The sequence below is a fragment of the Miniopterus natalensis genome, chromosome 1 (genome assembly GCF_054644295.1).
Source record: "Miniopterus natalensis isolate mMinNat1 chromosome 1, mMinNat1.hap1, whole genome shotgun sequence".
Taxonomy (NCBI): Eukaryota; Metazoa; Chordata; class Mammalia; order Chiroptera; family Miniopteridae; genus Miniopterus; species Miniopterus natalensis.
Window position 1 is genome coordinate 158,807,261 of NC_142081.1, and position 18,307 is coordinate 158,825,567.

The 18,307-nt window shown below is 36.8% G+C and overlaps 1 protein-coding gene and 1 non-coding gene across 15 annotated transcripts in view; both read left to right on the plus strand.

Moving 5' to 3' along the window:
* CCDC158 (coiled-coil domain containing 158) overlaps window positions 1-18,307 on the plus strand; it is a 68,733-nt gene that overhangs the window by 41,134 nt on the left and 9,292 nt on the right. For 12 of the 14 annotated variants that reach the window (XM_087826880.1, XM_087826850.1, XM_087826906.1 and 9 more), the window contains 5 exons: window positions 1,575-1,687; window positions 4,273-4,431; window positions 9,619-9,711; window positions 10,446-10,568; window positions 16,242-16,387. In XM_087826880.1, coding sequence (XP_087683006.1) covers window positions 1,575-1,687; window positions 4,273-4,431; window positions 9,619-9,711; window positions 10,446-10,568; window positions 16,242-16,387 — 634 coding nt within the window. The remainder of the gene's footprint in view (window positions 1-1,574; window positions 1,688-4,272; window positions 4,432-9,618; window positions 9,712-10,445; window positions 10,569-16,241; window positions 16,388-18,307) is intronic. The other 2 variants (XM_087826870.1, XM_087826910.1) reach the window with 2 other exon arrangements.
* LOC148094461 (U6 spliceosomal RNA) lies at window positions 215-320 on the plus strand. Its single transcript, XR_015716363.1, has one exon. It is a non-coding gene; the product is annotated as a U6 spliceosomal RNA (small nuclear RNA).

Below are 18,307 nucleotides of genomic sequence, written 5' to 3' on the forward strand. Positions count from 1 at the left end.
TGAACTACCAGGATGAGGGTCCCTTCATACCACTTAAACCTGTTCCCTTTTTACCTTGCTGCCCATATTAATTCAGAGAGAGAAGGTTATTCACTATTTCATATTATTCCTATTTTTCATATGGCTGTATTAGCTGACTATAAGACTAAGTATTTAAGTAAAGTCTACATTTTTCCATTTCTCGACATTTTTTAATGTCAAAAGATTGGTCGTTGTGCTTGCTGCAGCGACACATATACTAGAATTGAACAATGCAGAGGAGGTTACCATGGCGCCTGCGCAAAGACAGCGCGCAGATGTTTGAATCGTTCCATATTTTTGTGGTTCCCTGAAGTTTGGCTCTTTCTCTGCTGGTTCACACCAAGAAAATAGTGATGTCTGGGGAGGCCACTCAGGAGGCCCATTTGGGGTCTGTCCCCTCCCCCCAGAGTCCCTGCCTCAGGTCCCTCCAGGCATCTCCACAACTGCCTCATTCATATTACAACTATTAAATTAACTAGGTAATCTTGTATTTGTATTCAGATGTTTATTTTCATTGATTAAAATGATCTTAAAATAGAAAAGATTTATATAAGAAAATTACCTTTGAAAGCCAGCCATGATCCACTTAATCAGACCAGAATTCTTTATAGTGGTGAACCAATGATTTCAGGCTTTTTATCTATTAGTCTATCAATATGCTATGCCTCTGTTTACCCAGTTTTTGACAGTTTAGCTATAGAACTATATCTCATTAGCAAGTTTGTTTTTAAAGAATGATACCTTTTCCTTTTTCTTTTTAACCTATAAGCTCTAACTGGACCTGACTCAAAGCAGTAGCATTTTCAAACCTGTCTCCTCAGCTGACTATAAGAAACAACATAGGGTCCCTGAGTTGAATTTCCAAGCAAGTAGGAGCTTTATATAAATTTTCAATAGCCTGCCATGTCTTAAGTATTCAGTGACAATTACCTATACAGAACATTCTCATCCTGTCACTAGTTTTACCAAAAAAATCACATATCTGCTTATGCTGCCAATTCAACTATTGAAAGAGTAATGAATTCCAAGCACAAAATAATAACCATGAGAATAAAAGTTGAATGGTTTGTGATATCACTGGACTCTTTTAAAAGATCACTAATCGTAGATATCTTATGTGGTATTTGAAATACGAGTTTCTAGAGAAATTTTAGTAAAAATGCTACACACTTCTATTATATAACTATATTTTTATGTATATATTTCCTATGTGTATTAAGTATTTATTTGGTCAGTATTATTACCATTGGCGATATGGCAAGTTACAATGGCCAATGAAATTAATACAAGTAACACAGAAATCACAAAACACATATCATTTATATATATATATATATATAGCTTAAAACTTCCGAGTAATTGCTGAAAATTGTTGTCTCCCAATATTGTGAAATCCAAAGGTGTTTTTCCATGATCACTCTCTTGAAACTATTCAGGTGCCTTGGAGAATCTTACTTGTCATCTTCCCATAATGTTTAACCATCACATTTTAATGGCCTCTCAAAATTTATAAACTTAAAAACTAAGGCACATTATACTTCCTTTTTTTCCAGCTATGAAAGTGGCAATGGGAATGCAAAAGCAAATCACAGCTAAAAGAGGTCAGATAGATGCCCTTCAGAGCAAGATACAATTTTTGGAAGAGGCAATGACAAATTCAAATAAGGTAAGTTCCTGTCGTGGGGTGGGGAAACCAATACGTTCACTCGTGAATGCACTAGGAAACAGAATAAGAGAGAGCAGAGATTAAAAAGCACAGTGGAGAAAAGAGAAGAGGTTATTTCTGACCGAGAAAACGAGGAAAAGGTTCCTAAAGGACATTTGAGCCGGATCTCAAAAGAGCTAGTTAAATGCAGGAAGTGGGCAAACGTGAGAGAGACATTCCTGGTAGAGACAGGGAATGATTATAAACAAAGCAGTTTCTCTATAATGTGGCATGTGTTCCTAAAATTACTGTGGTATACAAAATTGTGCAATAAAAACCACAGGGTTTATGGAAACAATGGGATGAGGAACACTACACTAACAGATTTCATCAGTGACACACACACACAAAAGGAACCTAACGAAAATGGGAGCACAGTACTACACGTGTTCAGTGGTTCGGAAATATATAAATACTTCAGCAGCTATGCCCCCTTACCTTAAAAAACACCAGAAATTTCCTTGTGGAAGTGTGTTGAAGGGCTGCAGCTTGTGAATTGCTACGAAGGGGTAGAAGGTGGCTTTTATATAATGCCAGCTGTGCTTGGATGTGACTCATAATACAAAGTAAATTGAGGAGCTGAAAAATAGTTGAACAGTGTATGTATGCTTTTTGTATATTCCTATGCAGCTTTGTTTAGCTGGGTGCAGTTTCCTGCATTGACTAATATTTCTCATAAATGAAACTTCACATAAGTAAAAGTGATATTTGTACCCTAGCCGTTTTACTCAGTGGTTAGAGCCTTGGCCTGCGGACTGAAAGGTCCCAGGTTCGATTCTGGCCAAGGGCACATACCTTGGTTGCAGACTCTATCCCTGGCCCCAGTTGGGTCATGTGTGGGAAGCAACCAATAGATGTGTCTCTCTCAAATAGATGTTTCTCTCTCAAATCAATGTTTCTCTCCCTCTCCTTCCACTCTCTTCTGAAAAGTAATGGAAAAAATATTCTCAGGTGAGGATTAACGAAGAAAAAAAAAGAAAGAAAGAAATTTGTGTTATGCCCAAATGTCCCCTGATAATATCACACTTTGGAACAAATTTGCATTTTTCCCCATCATTTAAATTATTAAAATTTTATTTTATTTAAAACATTTTAGAAGGGTAAGAGAGAAAAATAAACTCTAAGAATTTTAGGTCTGGATGAGCCCAGAGATGCCTCCTAGGACAAGTTTGCATTTTTAAAGGAAGAGTTAGAACTGACTATAATGGAGGTGAGACTACAAAGAGCAAATAATAAGTGCAACTCAAGTAATTGCTTTCCCCACACCCAAAATGAGCTGCTGAAATACCTGTTTAGAATGAGGCTAAATATTAACAAATACGTATATACTTCTTTGTTCTTTACCATTTGTTTTCTCCCTTTTTTTCCTCATCCTGAATTTTTCTTTTTTCATCCATTATTTGCCTGTTTGGAACCTAAAGCAGTGCTTTTGCTTATCCTCCCTGAGGGCACTTAGTACATTAAGAGTACTGCCTGCTGTCACCAAGATGCCTGCCCTCACTAAAGGAAGGTATTCATCAGAGCTCAGTGGCATTCCCTTCTAAAGGAAATGTGGCAGTTTGTAAAATAAATCCCCCTTTCTTTCTGAAACCTTTTCTGCCTAACTAACCAGAAAAGGAATAATTATTTGCATCCAAAATGTGTATTACAGTGGTGATACTACCTTGTTTACATTAAACATTTTCTCTATGAAAAAGATATTTAAAGAAATATAGACTCAATAAGTTGAAGTCTGTGTTTTAACTTGACTACTATGCATTTCTTTTTGTCTGCCTATTCCATCATGTTTTTTAAAGGAATGAACTAATTTTTTTTTTTTTTTTAAATATATCTTCATTGACTTCAGAGAGAGGAAAGGAGAGTGAGAGAGAGAGATAGAAACATCAATGATGAGAGAGCCATTGATCAGCTGCAGCCCGCAACCCGGGCATGCGCCCTGACCAGGAATCGAACCCTGATTGCCTGGATCCTAGGTCGATGCTCAACCGCTGAGCCATGCTGGGCTGGGCGGAATGAACTAATTTTAATGAAATTTTTGTTGAATCCCAAAGACTTTCTATAAATATATCAGTAAGCTCATTCTCATTATTGGCCCATAAGTGTCTTGAGGGCGGAGCTGTATGACCCATTTCTTTTTATGTTGGAGGGACTGCTGGCATTTGTGAAATGAATATTCAACCTTGAAACAAAATAGAAACTCATAAAACTTTCAAATAAATGCATCTTCTTTAAATGTCTTCTGTCATTTTAAACAAGTTTCAAAAAAATTTGGTGTATGATCACTCATTCTCTAATTACCATACACTTTCTTTTTATGACAACATAAGGATTTACTAAGCCTAGGAAAAATAATAATACCAGTAGTGATAAAAATGAGACAGTACATGGGAACATCATTCTAGCAGCTCCTAACTCTAACTCAGAAGCAATTAAATGGCCTATGAATTAAACTGTATTCAGATCTTTATATAAGTTTTATATTTTCATCACATCTCAGCATCTACATCAGTATATTATTGCTGCTATCTTTCTCCTCTTAATTGTAGGAAAAGCATTTTCTAAAAGAAGAAAAGAATAAATTAAGCCAGGAGTTGAGTACTGTTGCAACAGAGAAAAACAAGATTGCTGGAGAACTAGAAGTCCTGAGATCTCAGGAACGTCGTTTGAAAGAAAAGGTTGCAAATATGGAAGTTGCTCTTGATAAGGTAGTTATTAACTAAATATATAAAGTTTTCATCTACTAAATAGCTATTAACTAAGCAGAATTATTCTGAATGAAAACTCCATGTTGGTAGGAACCAAATCTGTATTATAGCTCAATCACCTAGCACACTGAAAAACCGTCCTATAGAGAAGACTATTCTGAGCTTTAAGAATACAGTTATAGAGTGACTCAGCAATCTTATCTGGAGACACATTGGTTGTGGGGGCATTGCACCAACCACAAGGAACAACATTTCATGGACAACTGAAATTGGCATTCAAGAGCAAGGCTCCTGCCTTCAAGTTCAAGATGGTGGAGTAGGAAGATCCTGAGCTCACCTTCTCTCACTGGCATCAAAACTACAACTACTTATAGGACAGCTATCTCTGAGAATAACCTGAAGACTACCAGAACAGATTTTCTACAATTATGGATATAAAGAAAAAGCTACATTGAAACGGGTAGGAGGAGTAGAGACTAAATCTAGTCAGGACCTACCCTATCTCCCACTGCCCTTGAGGTGACTCACATGAGGGAGAAATATCACAACTAGGGAGGTCATCCCCCAAAAGAATGAGGAGCCTGAGCCCTAGCCTGAGTGACCTGCACCAGAAAGAGGAGCCCCCTTAACATCTGGCTTTGAAAACCAGCAGGGCTTACATCTAGAAGAACCAAAGGGCTATAGGAAGTCCAGGTTGCTCTCTTTCTGATTCCCAGCACAGAGGCAACAGTTTGAAAAGCACCTAGGTCATATGTGAAGGTGATACATTGACTAATTTTAGGGTGTGTGCTGGAGGGACAGGGGGATATTTTGGAACTTTCTCCTGAGTCAGAGGTGCTGGCAGGCACCATTTTTCCCCCTTTCTTTAACCTAGCTGGTATGACACTGGCAGGTGCCATTTCTGACACTCTCCATTGACCTTACTAACACTCTTCACCCCACCCTGGGGTTTCCCTGAGGACCCACCCAAGATAGCACCCCTCCAAAACAGCTCCTGCCCTGCCACACCCAGTGGGAAACTGTAGTTAGCACCAGCACACAGCAGTGTCTCTGCAATAGCATGGTTGGGCCTCGCAGCCCGCCACACCAAAGGCTTGCCCATACATCACTGATCCCACAACAGTTGTGGCCAGGCCTCAAAGTCAGTGGTCCCAAGAGTAGCCTCTCCTGCCAATGTGTCCATAGAAATTGTGGTCCAACCACAATAGGAGGCCACACTAGTCCACCCAGGGAACATCTCTGGAGCACCTGGCTCTGGTTACAAGGGGGATTCCACCACTTAGCCCCACCAGACACCTTCTAAATAAGGTCACTTTTTCAAGACCAGGAGATTTAGCTGACCCACCTAATACATAGAAACAGACAGACAAAATAAGAAGAGAAAAGAATGTTACAAACAAACAATCCACAGGACAAAACCCCAGAAAAAGAACAAACTGAGGTAAGCTGTCTACTAGATAAAGAGTTCAAAGTAATAGTCACAAAGATGCTCATCAAACTCTGCAGACAAGTGGATAAACTCAGAACTTCAAAAAAGACATAAAAATTATAAAAAGTACCTATCAGAACTGAAGATTATAACAAATGAAAGATACACTGGAGGGAATCAGAAGAATGGATCAGCTGTCAGGAAGACAGGATAATGGAAATCACCCAATTGGAAGATCAAAAAGAGAAAGTAATTTAAAAGAATGAGAATAACATAAGGGACCTTTGGGACAACATCAGCCATAATGGCATTCAAATCATAGGGGTTCCAGAAAGAGAAAAGAGAAAAAGGGACAGAAAACTTATTGGAAGAAATAATGGCTGAAAACTTCCCTAATCTGGTAAAGAAAATGGTCATCCAAGTCCAGGAAGCACAGACAGTCCCAAAGAAGATGAACTCATAGACTTAAACCAAGACATTAACTTTTAACAATTTAATTATAGAGAGAGAATCTTAAAAGCAGCAAGAGAAAAACAACTAGTTACATACAAGGGAATGTTCATAAGATCATCAGCTGACTTTTCAACAGAAATTTTGCAGGCCAGAAGGGAGTGGCATGATATATTCAACATGATGAAAGGAGAAAACCTAGAGCCAAGAATACTCTACGCAGCAAGGTTATCATTCAGAATTGAAGGAGAGAACAAGATTAAAAGCTTTTGCACAGCAAAAGAAACCATCAGTAAAATGAAAAGGGAACCCACTGAATGGGGAAAACATATTTGTCAATGATACATCTGATAATGGGTTAATTTCCAAAATATATAAAGAACGTATCCAACTCACCACCAGGAAGACAGACAATCCAATTAAAAAATGGGCAAAGGACCTGAATATACACTTCTCCAAAGAGGACATAGAGATGGCCAGCAGACATATGGAAAAATGCTTAATGCCACTAATCACAGAGAAATGCAAATTAAAACTACCATGAGATATCACAGACCTGTCAGAATGGCTACCATCAATAAATCAACAAACAACAAGTGAGGATGTGGAGAAAAGAGGACCCTCATGCACTGCTGCTGGGAATGCAGACTGGTTCAACCACTGTGGAAACAGCATGGAGATTCCTCAAAAAATTGAAAATGAGACTGCCTTTTGACTCAGGGATCCCACTTCTGGGAATATATACTAAGAAACACAAAACACTAATTCGAAAAAATATTTGCACACCTATGTTCATTGCAGCATTATTTACAATAGCCAAGATCTGGAAAGAGCCCTAGTGCCCATCAGTAGATGAGTGGATAAAAAAAGCTGTGGTACATTTACACAATGGAATGCTACACAGCTTTAAAAAGAAGAAAATCTTACCTTTTGCAACAGCATGGATGGACCTGGAGAATATTATGCTAAGTAAAATAAGCCAGTCAGAGAAAGACAAATACCATATGATCTTACTTATATGTGGAATCTAATGAGTAAAATAAACTGGCAAAACCAGAGGCATGGATACAAGGAACAGACTGACAGTGTGAGAGGGGAAGGTCATTGGGAAGAACGGCATTGGGGGACTGGATGAAAGAAGATCCAATTAGCCAAACATCATATATGCATAACACAGACACAGACAACAGTGTGGTGATAGCCAGAGGGAAAAGGGGGGGGGGGGCTCTGTGGAGGTGGGCGAAAGTGAGGTTTATGGGGACAGAAAGAGACTTTGTTTAAGGTGATAAACACACAATGCAGTGTGCAGATGATGTTTTATTGAGTTGTACACTTGAAACCTGTATAGTTTTGTGAACAATGTCATACCAATAAATTCAATTTAAAAAAAAATTTTATCCAGACAAGCAAAAGCTAAAGGAGTTTATAACCCCTAAACTGGCATTACAAGAAATGTTAAAGGGAATTCTTTAAAGTGAAAAAGAAAAGGCAAAAACTAGAAATAAGAAAATACATGGAAGAAAAACATCCCACTCATAAAAGCAAACATATAGGAAAGATAGTAGACCAACCATTTTAAAATCTAGTATGAAAACAATTAAAATGGCAATAAGTACATACCTATCAATGATTACTTTAAATGTAAATTGACTGAGTACTCAGTTAAAAAACATTGGGTGACTGAATGGATAAAAAACAGAACACTTACATATGATGCCTATATGAGACTCCAGATTAAAAGACAGACAGACTGAAAGTAAAGGGATGGAAAAAGATATTTCATGAAAATGGAAACAAAAAAGAAAAGCTGGGATAAGAATGCTTATATCAGACAAAACAGACTTTAAAACAAAGGCTATAACAAGAGACAAAGAAGGACCCAGTAATTCTACTTCGGGGCATTTATCTGAAGAAACAGAACACTAGTTTGTAAAGATACATGCACCCCTATGTTCACTGCAACATTATTTACAATGGCCAAGATATGGAAGCAACCTGGGTGTTCATCAATAGATGAATGGATAAAGGAGTGGGTATGTTACTCAGCTATGAAAAAGAATGAAATCTTGCCATTTGCAACAACATACATAGACCTAGAGGGTATGATGTTAAGTGAAATAAGTCAGAGACAAATACTATATAATTTCACTTATGCATGGAATCTAAAAAAGTAAATGAACAAATGAACAAACAAAACCAACAGACTTGTAGATACAGCAAAACTGATAGTTGCTAGAGGGTATGGGCTAAAAGGTACAAACTTATAACAGACCTACAGTTATAACATGAATAAGTCACAGGGATGTAAAGTACAGCATAGGGAATACAGTCAATAATATCACAGTAACTTTGTACGGTGACAGATGGATAGTGGAGTTTTTATGGTGATCACTTAGTAAGGTGTATAAATGTGAAATCTCACTATGTTGTACACCTGAAACTAATATAATATTATATGTCAACTATACTTTAGTTAAAAAGAGCTTCACATTCCAGGGGAAAAAAAGGATACAGTTATAATGTGTACCTTTTACAAAATTATCTGTTCCAGGCTAGCACAGTCACAGGAGATGTAAGCTATAAGATGTAAGATGCTCCTTAGAGGACTGAATAAATAACAGTGTCTCCAATCTAACCACCAAAGAATTACTTGAACACTAAGTAGAAGACAGTCTGTTAATAATATCAATAAAATGATAAAGCAATGCTAATATCTGGCACTTTGTGGGGTCCAGAAGGTGGAGGTAGAAAATACAGCTTAAAGAATGAGAAGGATCGATGACACTGTATTTGTCATTGCCATTTATTATGAAGGAATGTAATCATTTTCTTGTCACCTGAAAACACTGGAATGCCAAAAATTTACCCAAACCAGCCCTTGATTCTTAAAAAATCAAAGCCTTCTTTCATGGGTAGATAAAATGATGTGATCTTTTTATCTGTGCCAATTTTGATCTTGAAACATGATACATTGACTTTGCCACTTTTGATCTGAAAGCATGGCGCACTGACTCAATGATTTCAGTCGTGGTTATTTTTCTGTAAATTTTTTACATTTGCTCATTTTCTCTGTAGTGCACTCATTCTTCTGAGTGCCCTCCACATGCTAAATGCTATAGGTGCTGGGATACAGAGGGGAGAGACATGGCCTCCAGTGCTCTCTGTTGACTGGATAAAGCAGATAGCAAGATGAATACCGTGTGTTAAGAGGGGGAGTCCTTGAAGAGATGGCAACTCTGTGTTTATAGATTGATAAAATACAGTTGCGTGAAGTGGAGGGTAAATCTCATGTGGTTGCTTAATTGTAGGCATCTTTGCAGTTTGCAGAATGCCAAGATATAATACAACGCCAGGAGCAAGAATCCATGCGCTTGAAGCTTCAGCATACTTTGGACGTAAAAGTAAGGTCTTTTTCTTTTTCATCATAAATAGTGGGATGAGCAAAGTAATGCTTTTGTTTGATATACTTATATTTTATTACCTTAGATACATCCCAGTGTACTTTCAACATTCTCTGATACTAGCAATTATAAAATCTGTACAAACTTTGTTACATGCGCCCCTGTTTATGTATAGTGTTAAATTGAAGCACCATGCTTAAACTCATAATAAGGGGGGGAAACACAAAAGTGCCTGCCTTGGCAATACCTGAGGGAAGAGTTTGCATGCAAAGGCCCAAAGTGCAAGTATGTTTGGCCTGTTTGGAGAATAGCAAAAATGATGTAATCTGCATGCCAAAAACTTGTGTTCTTTAAAAACAGTACATTTTCCACTGAAATATATGTCTATTTTCTAAGTATATTTTAAAGTTGCAGGCATACTTTACAGGCTCAGTAATGGATACTTTCACAGCTAGAGCACTCCTGTTGTAGAGGATTTTCGCAGTAGTACGCCAGCACCAGCATGGAGTCTTTGGCAAAATTTGGGAACCAGTGTAGTGGCATAGTGTGCTAGGTGTGTTTTCATGTCTGGAATGCTTTTATCAACCAGAAGTGTGAAGGCATCTTCCTAAGCACATGCTTAGTCTTCAAAGGGTAACTTAGGCACCCAGAATCATCTTGTTTAAGATGACTGGTTTATGTTTGCAAAAATACATTTTGACAATTATTTTGCTCACACCTGTGTTGTTTTCCAGGAACTTCAGGGCCCTGGATACACCTCAAGTTCTTCTGTGAAACCACGCCTTCTGCAGTCCTCTGCTGCCCGCTCTCACTCTAATATACCATCTTCCCAGTCCACGGCCAGCTTCCTGTCTCATGTAAGGACTGGGCCTACAATCCATGGTGCAAATGACAGAATATATAGAGAATTTTAGACTGAGAAGAATTTCCTTTAAAAAAAATGTATCTTTAGTTATGGCATTTTTAATTGTTAGATTTTAGATTTATGTAGACCAGATGAATGAAAATGTTTTCTTCACTATTTAATGTTTTCTCTGGGGAAAACAAACATGAAGTATTCAGTGGGTTCAATGTTAACAATAGCTCTTAAAGTAAATTATTTAATAGCCATCTGTTCAAACCTTTCCATCACAAGCATTTCCAGGTTACAAAGCAAATGCTGAGATTGCAATAATAAGCATTTTTGAAAATGCCAAAGGCAAATTACTGGTGTATCTAATACTCTGCCAAGGTGAAAATGACTCAAGAACTGCATGTGAACTTACTCATAATCATAAAATATTCGGAATTTTGGAAATATTTTCGTATAACCTTTTATACTTTTCAAGCTCAGGGAAAATATGTGCAATGTAAAATTTAGATATATTTCTTCTTAAAAAATATATTTATGGAACCACTAACTCCCTGCAACCTGTATTCAGCTCCAACTCTAAACAAGTAAGACTTATTTCATAAGTCACCCATGAAAATCAATTTCATTAATTAACAGTATTATTGTATGTACAGCAACAGGATCACCAGTGACCTTTCCAGTTGTTCTACCTGTGCCATTTAAATGAACATAGCACTGTGAAATGCTGAAATAGATTCCTCTCACACACTTAAGATGTGTGTACTGAAAAACAAGCAATCACACAATAAATAATAGGATAGTCTATCAAACAATAGAATAATTTTTTTTGAGAGAAGGGGAGAGAGAGAAACATCAGTGTGAGAGCAAACCATCGATCAGCTGCCTCTGGGAATCAACAGGCAGCCTTATGGTACATGGGACTATGCCCAACCAACTGAGCCACACCAGACAGGGCTAGAATAATATTAATATTAGAGGGTAAGCATATTCTTCTCTCTGGAGACTAAACTTGAGATGGACAGAGGAAGGGCAGGAGACTGCTGCTTTTTGTTTTAAGTGTTGTAAAATCATTTTACCTTTAAAACCAAGTACATGCTATACTGATAAAAATTAATAAACCCCCCTCTCCAAAAAAAACCTCTGCAAGTCAAATAACAACAACGAAGAACATTTCACCAGGAGTCATTTGGACCCAAGATGTGACTCTCACTACTTTGTGTGACCTTGGAAAGCCAGTTAAATATGTTATACCTTGCTCTTTCCATCTCTAATGAGGAGTCTGGGCTAGAAGATCTCTAGGGCCATCTAGAAAGATCAGCTCTGAAATTCCATGACTTTTCATTCATTATCCTAAAACCAAAGTGGTAGATTTTGCCTAGCTGTTTAATATATAGACTCTACTTGATTATAAAGAATTTCACCTATCACTGAAAAAGTATCAGTCATAAATATATTAAATTAAAATTTTAATAGTTCTAACAGCAAAAATAAACTATATTTTCTAAATGGACTGTCAGACATGTTTTATACAATTAATTTCTTCTCTTAATTAAAATTATAGTATATACTTTTACACAATAAAAGTAACATACATTCTTTGTTTTGTTCATTGGTATCTCTGTCTCAAGTGCCTAGAACAGTATCTAGCATGTAATAGGTACTCAATGCCTATGGTATTCTGTATACTGTGTCTTTTAAAACCCTCCATATTTTGCTCTTGTCTGGATTGGTTGCTTCTCCGCTAGCTGCATGGTAGGCTTCTGGATTCCCTTCCACCTTTTTGTCTGGGTTTTTTGTTTGTTTGGTTGGTCATTTTTTGTGTGTGTTTTTTAGGTTTAATTCCCTTCTTGGTTTATTTCTTTCTTTTGGTTGAGCATATAATGCAGTGACTTCCTGTGAAAAGGTGAATTCTTTGTTTTAAAACTTTGTATGTCTGAAAAATACCTTTATTCTTCACTTAGATTTGATGGTCAAAGTTTTATTGCTGTTATGCCATTTTGGTTCCAGAGTCTTTACCCCTGGGATTCATTTCAGATGATTTATACTGGGCGAGGGGTTCTTTTTTTCTTCGTTGGGTTGGGTACTTAGCAGATTCCCATTTTCTGTTTTTCTCAGAAATTTTCTTGTATCATTTATTTGATCACTTTCTTCTTTCATTTCCTCAATTATTTCTTTCTGGAATTTCTATTTGTCGCCTGTTAGAACTCACTTTAATTTTTACTCCATTTTTCATCTCATCTTTTATTTCCACTTTTTGGGAAATTTCTTCAACTCTTATCTTCCAAACAACTATTGAAATTTTTTTCTGAATATATATTGTTTTAATTTCTGGGATCCCTTTTTGTTTTAAATCTTCTCCATATATAGTTTTATATAATTCTTTCATGGATATGATGTTTTCTCATTTCTGTTTCAGAATATTAACTTCAGTTTTTCATTACTTTCTTCTCTCACCTGAATTATTGCTGTTTCTTCAAATTCATTTTTTTCTGTTTTGTTCTGATGTCTGTCCTTCACATTAGAGACTTTTCTTCAGTGTTTGGTGATCACTGGCTGGCCTTTCATATTTAAGATTGAGGCCCTAAAAGCTGATTAAAAGCTCTTTGAAAGTTGACAGGAGTTGTCAAATAGTAGATGGTTAGGTATTACTTTTTTATTGAGAAACCCAAAAATTATCTATAGGATTTCTTTTTTCCCTTGGTCCTGTCAATTCCGCTAAGGAGGGATTCTCTTAGTACTGACTGGTAGATATAAACCCGTCTGCCGGGCTTCTGGGAGGTGGGTGGGTCAGGGCATGTGGGGTTTCCGTCTACTCTGCGACCTCCCTTAATGCTCACATTTTCAGTTTGCAGCCTCCTTCCTGCTATGCCAGATACTCCTTTGGAGCTTAAAGTCCTTTGGTTCAACCTCACCCAGAGATGAAGCCTCTGGATTCACTTAGGGGGAAAAATGAGCAGTTACCTGATTCTATGGGGGAATGTTAGGGATTCTAACAGCTTCTCCCATGAACTGTTAGCCAGTCCTCCTATGTTGCTGCTCTCCCTTCCCTTGGCCTTCAAGAATACGTGAGACCTCCCTTCCTAGCCTTTCTAGAATCCTTCATGCAGAGCAGGTTGCCTCTTGTTGTGCTGGTACTTTTAGTTTTATTTGTTCTGCTAAGTCAGTGATGGAATTATCCACTTGCTTTCCATTCCCCCAAATTTTGTTATCATTACTCATCTAATATTATCTCTCCTTTTCCTCTTTATCTTGTTAATGTCTTTAGTCACTTTAGTGGGGCTTTAGATAGAGCAGAAATAAACACCAAACTTATGTTTAGAAGCAGAATATTACTGTTTGCATTGTCCTGCACTGTCCCTTCATATTTCTTCTTCCTTTTAGTCTTCTTGTTCTGTGATTCTAATAACAGCTGAGATTTACTGAGCAAAGTACTTTCTGTATATTGTCTAACTTATTCCCCACAACTGCCCACAGGAGTAAGTGCTGATTATTCTGCCTATTTTACAGAAGAAACTTGGCTCTTGGAGCAGCTGAGTGACTTACAGAGTTCACACACCAAAAACACAGCTGTGCCAAGATTTAACTAAGACAGCCTGAGTGAGCCTGTGTTTTTAACCACTATATAGTGCTGCTTCTCTGTACTCCCCTGCCGAATGCTGTTTATAAAAAATGGTTTAAATAACTGATGATATAAAAAGATACTATATCTGACTAATACTGTATTTCATTTGGTTTTGGTGAATGAGGATTGTTCCATTTTAGAGCCTCAAAGACTTCTAAAATTATTCAAATGATTCCCCTTGTGTTATAAGTGAGAAAATAGGAAAACCAGAAAAATTATATTATGTGATTTACATAATAAATCACAAACACCTGGATATGTTTGTATGTATTATGGTATGTATGTGTGTGTATATATATACACACATACACACAAATACACATGTAATTGGTAGCTTGACATCAAAGTATTTTATATTACTGTTTCAGACAAAAGTTATTCTAGCACATAAAAAGAGACTGTTTCCAGGACAATATAATCAGTTTATTTCTATATCAGATTCTGTACAGATACACTGGATTTCGTACTAGCTGGGCTTGATCTTTGTCACTGAAGTACCATGATGTGGGCAAGAATTTTAACAACACTTTATAACTTTTGTTTCCTGCTCACTCAATCCTAATATACAGTATAAATAATAGATATACATTCTTAAAAGTATATTTACATCCCATTTTTATTATAGTCTCCTAACAGGAATACAAGTATGAGAGATGGAGTTAATCATTCTCAAAATAGAATAATCCAATTCAAACTGAATGAGATCAAGCTTTTATTTTTAGCTTTTACATTTATCTTCTATCTTTGGAGAATGGAGATGGGACCAGTTGAGAAGCACACATTCTCCCTAGACGTTTCTTATTTCACATCATAACTCATAAATTTGTCTGTAATATGACTCAAGGCCATTAGAATAGTATGTGGAGATGAAGGTGTACTAAAGATCTAATTTAGGAGTTACTTTGGAACCAAATCTAACATAAAATGTAACAGGAATCTAATCAAATCACAGAATAAACCTTAAGTTTAACAGCAACAGTATAAGCTTATATTCTTACCTTGAAACCTAAAGTTTGTAGAAGTTTTAACCTGAAAATGTATGTCCTCTAGAAATAGCCTTAATGGGTGCTCTACGGGTCATAGGGTTGGGCTGAGGGAGAGCAGGAGTCTTTGATGGTCTCCAGTAACTTTAGGAAGAGCTTATGCTTAGTTATTTCGTTACCAGCCAGGCAAGAGTCATATATAAAGAATGTTTTCTAATTGTTCATTTTCTATTTTCTAATTTTAAAAAGCATATTTTGCTTGTATTATAAATCAAAATATGTCACATATAAATTAAATAGTAAAGTATTAAAAATGAATCAATAAAAGTATTACAAGATATACAAACATTAAAAGGAAAGATTGATAATTTTGACTAAATAAAGCTTAAATCACAAAACCACCATGTACAAAATTTAAAAGGAATCACAAACTAGAAAAATATTTCCAATAAGTAAAGAGTTAATATCACCCTGGCCAGGTGGTTCGGCTGGTTGGAGCATCCTCCCCATACACCAAAAGGTTGCAGGTTCGATTCCTGGTTAGGGCACATACCTAGGTTTTGGGTTTGATCCCCAGGGTTGCCTCCCCGGAGGCAACCAATCAATGTTTCTTTCTCTTTCTCTCTGTCTCTGTCTCTGTCTCTGTGTGTCTCTCTCCTCCTTCTTCCCTCTCTAAAATAAATTTTTAAAAAATTAGTTCAGCCCTAAAAAGAAATATTGAAATTATTTTGCCTGAATGTAGTTGTTAATATTTAATGACATTATCTGATGTTCATACTGCACTGTTTAAATTAAAAAATAAAAAAGGTTTAAAAGTAGATGTATATAGTTGACTCCCATGTGTATATTCTAATTTATAAATATGTGTGCATATATTTATAAATTAGATATTGCACTATATTGATGATTGGTTATTATTGATTATCCCTGACTAGCAAGATTTCCGGTGGTTTTTGTTTTCTTCTTCTCCATGATTTCTATATACCAGTTGAATTAATTTTATAATAAATAATAGCATACAAATCTGGGGGAAAACCGAAATGTCTTTGTTTTGTAAATTGTTCTATTTCAGCACTCTATGAAGCCTAAGGAGGATCCAACAAGGGACCTGAAACAGCTTCTGCAGGAGCTGAGAAGCGTGATCAATGAGGAGCCCGCCGTGCCTCTGGGCAAGACGGAGGAAGGCGGGAGAACACCGTCCCTGGGGGCCGCCTATGGGTGTGTAAGACTGAGTGTCCTTCAGAGCGGGAAAGCTGCTGTCCCAGTGCTTTGCCAGCAAGTTGTCTGTGTGTTACGGCTCTAGGACAGTGATTTTCAACCTGTGCGCCGCACGAACTTTTAAAACATGCAATACCTGACTGTTTAGCCAGGGGCACTGACCTCTTTTCCCTTAGATTGTCAAATATAACAATGACAACAGCCAACACAATAGCCGTTTGGTGTGAGTGAATCAAAATTATACCTATTTTTTGTCAGATCAGCAAAAAGCGTTATATATTTTTTGGTGTGCTTCAAAATTTTAGTAATTAGTTTATGTGTGGATGAGATGAAAAAGGTTGAAAATCACTGCTCTAGGAGGTTGAGGTTTAAATAACTTTGAAAGGTATCTGACATTACCAGGGATAGCAATATGAAAGTGGGGGAGTTAAGCAAAAGTAAAATAACTTGACAGCAAGAGAAAATAGTACAGTTATTCTGTTCAGAAAGCAGGGTGAGGTGTTACCCAAAGTTATATTTCTATATAAATTTATAGTTCCCAACAGATTTCACATCCATAATCTTACTTGATTATCACAATTATTTGAGACAAGACAGGGCAGGACTTATTTATCCCATTTTACAAATGAGAAAAATACGCATTTCAAAAGGTTGACTTGCCTACAACCACATAGGTGAAGCTAAAGCCAGAACCTTGGGAACTACAGAACTGCCCGGGTGTAAGCTAATAGGAAAGGCCCTGGCTCTCTAGGTATTCATGCCAATGACCTATATGAAGTTAATGAAAATGCAGACCCAAAAAGGATTCAACCAGTTTATGAGCCTTTCTTATACATACCTACAGAAATCAATGAGATGTTCATATTCTTTTAAAATAGTGTTTTAAAATTTTATTGGATATTGTTATTAGATTAACTTAAAGCATTTTAATATGGCATATACTATATTTTTAGTATTATACTAGTTGTATACTAGCTGTTAGTATTATAACATCATTGTTGGAATAATCACTTTCTGGTTAGATGACAAGTATCTCAAAGGAATACTTTCTAATATTTATATTATTTATAATATTTATAAATAACCTCCAGTTTCTTAAGATGTTCACTTAGTATATATTAATTTTATTAATAATATTATTAACAGTAATAATGAAATGTTAGTAGTAACAGCGCAGTTACCTGGGATAACATTGTTACTCTGAAGCACACATCAGAAGCATTCTATTGGCCACCCCGTCAAAGAATATTCACATGTGCAGAGCACTTTTAATTTTGTCATAACTTTTTTTTTTTTTTAATCCTCACTCAAGGATATTTTTTTCCTCCATTGCTTTTCAGAGAGAGTGGAAGGGAGAGAGAGAGAGAATCATCGATGTGAGAGAGACACATCGATTGGGTGCCTCCCACACATGCCCCAAGCAAGGCCGGGGATCGAGCCTGCAACCAAGGTACATGCCCTTGGCTAGAATCAAACCCACAACCCTTCAGTCTGCAGGCCGACGCTCTAACCACTGAGGCAGACCGGCCAGGGCTTTCATAACTCTTTAATATGTCTTCTAAGCTAGGGCAGTATTATTAAGCTCATTTAACTAATGAATCCATTTAGGCGCAGACTGAGTTGATTCCTCCTATGAAGCAGAGAGGCAAAGTCAGAAGTAAAAGTTAGAGCCCCTGGCTCCCGACACTAATCATCCCACAAGGTTGCCATGACTTCCCTCATCAGATGTTCATCACTTCAGCCATTGTGGGCTTGAATCATATTGGATTGTATTGAACATGAATATAATGGTCCCTGCCTTTAGGGAATTTATGTTAGTTTGCTGTAATCCTGCTATGACCTTTTCACCAAAGCTTAAACTCTGTCTAAAGCTTTTAAGAATCCATGGAACAAAAAAGCATTTCTGAGTTGATGAACTTT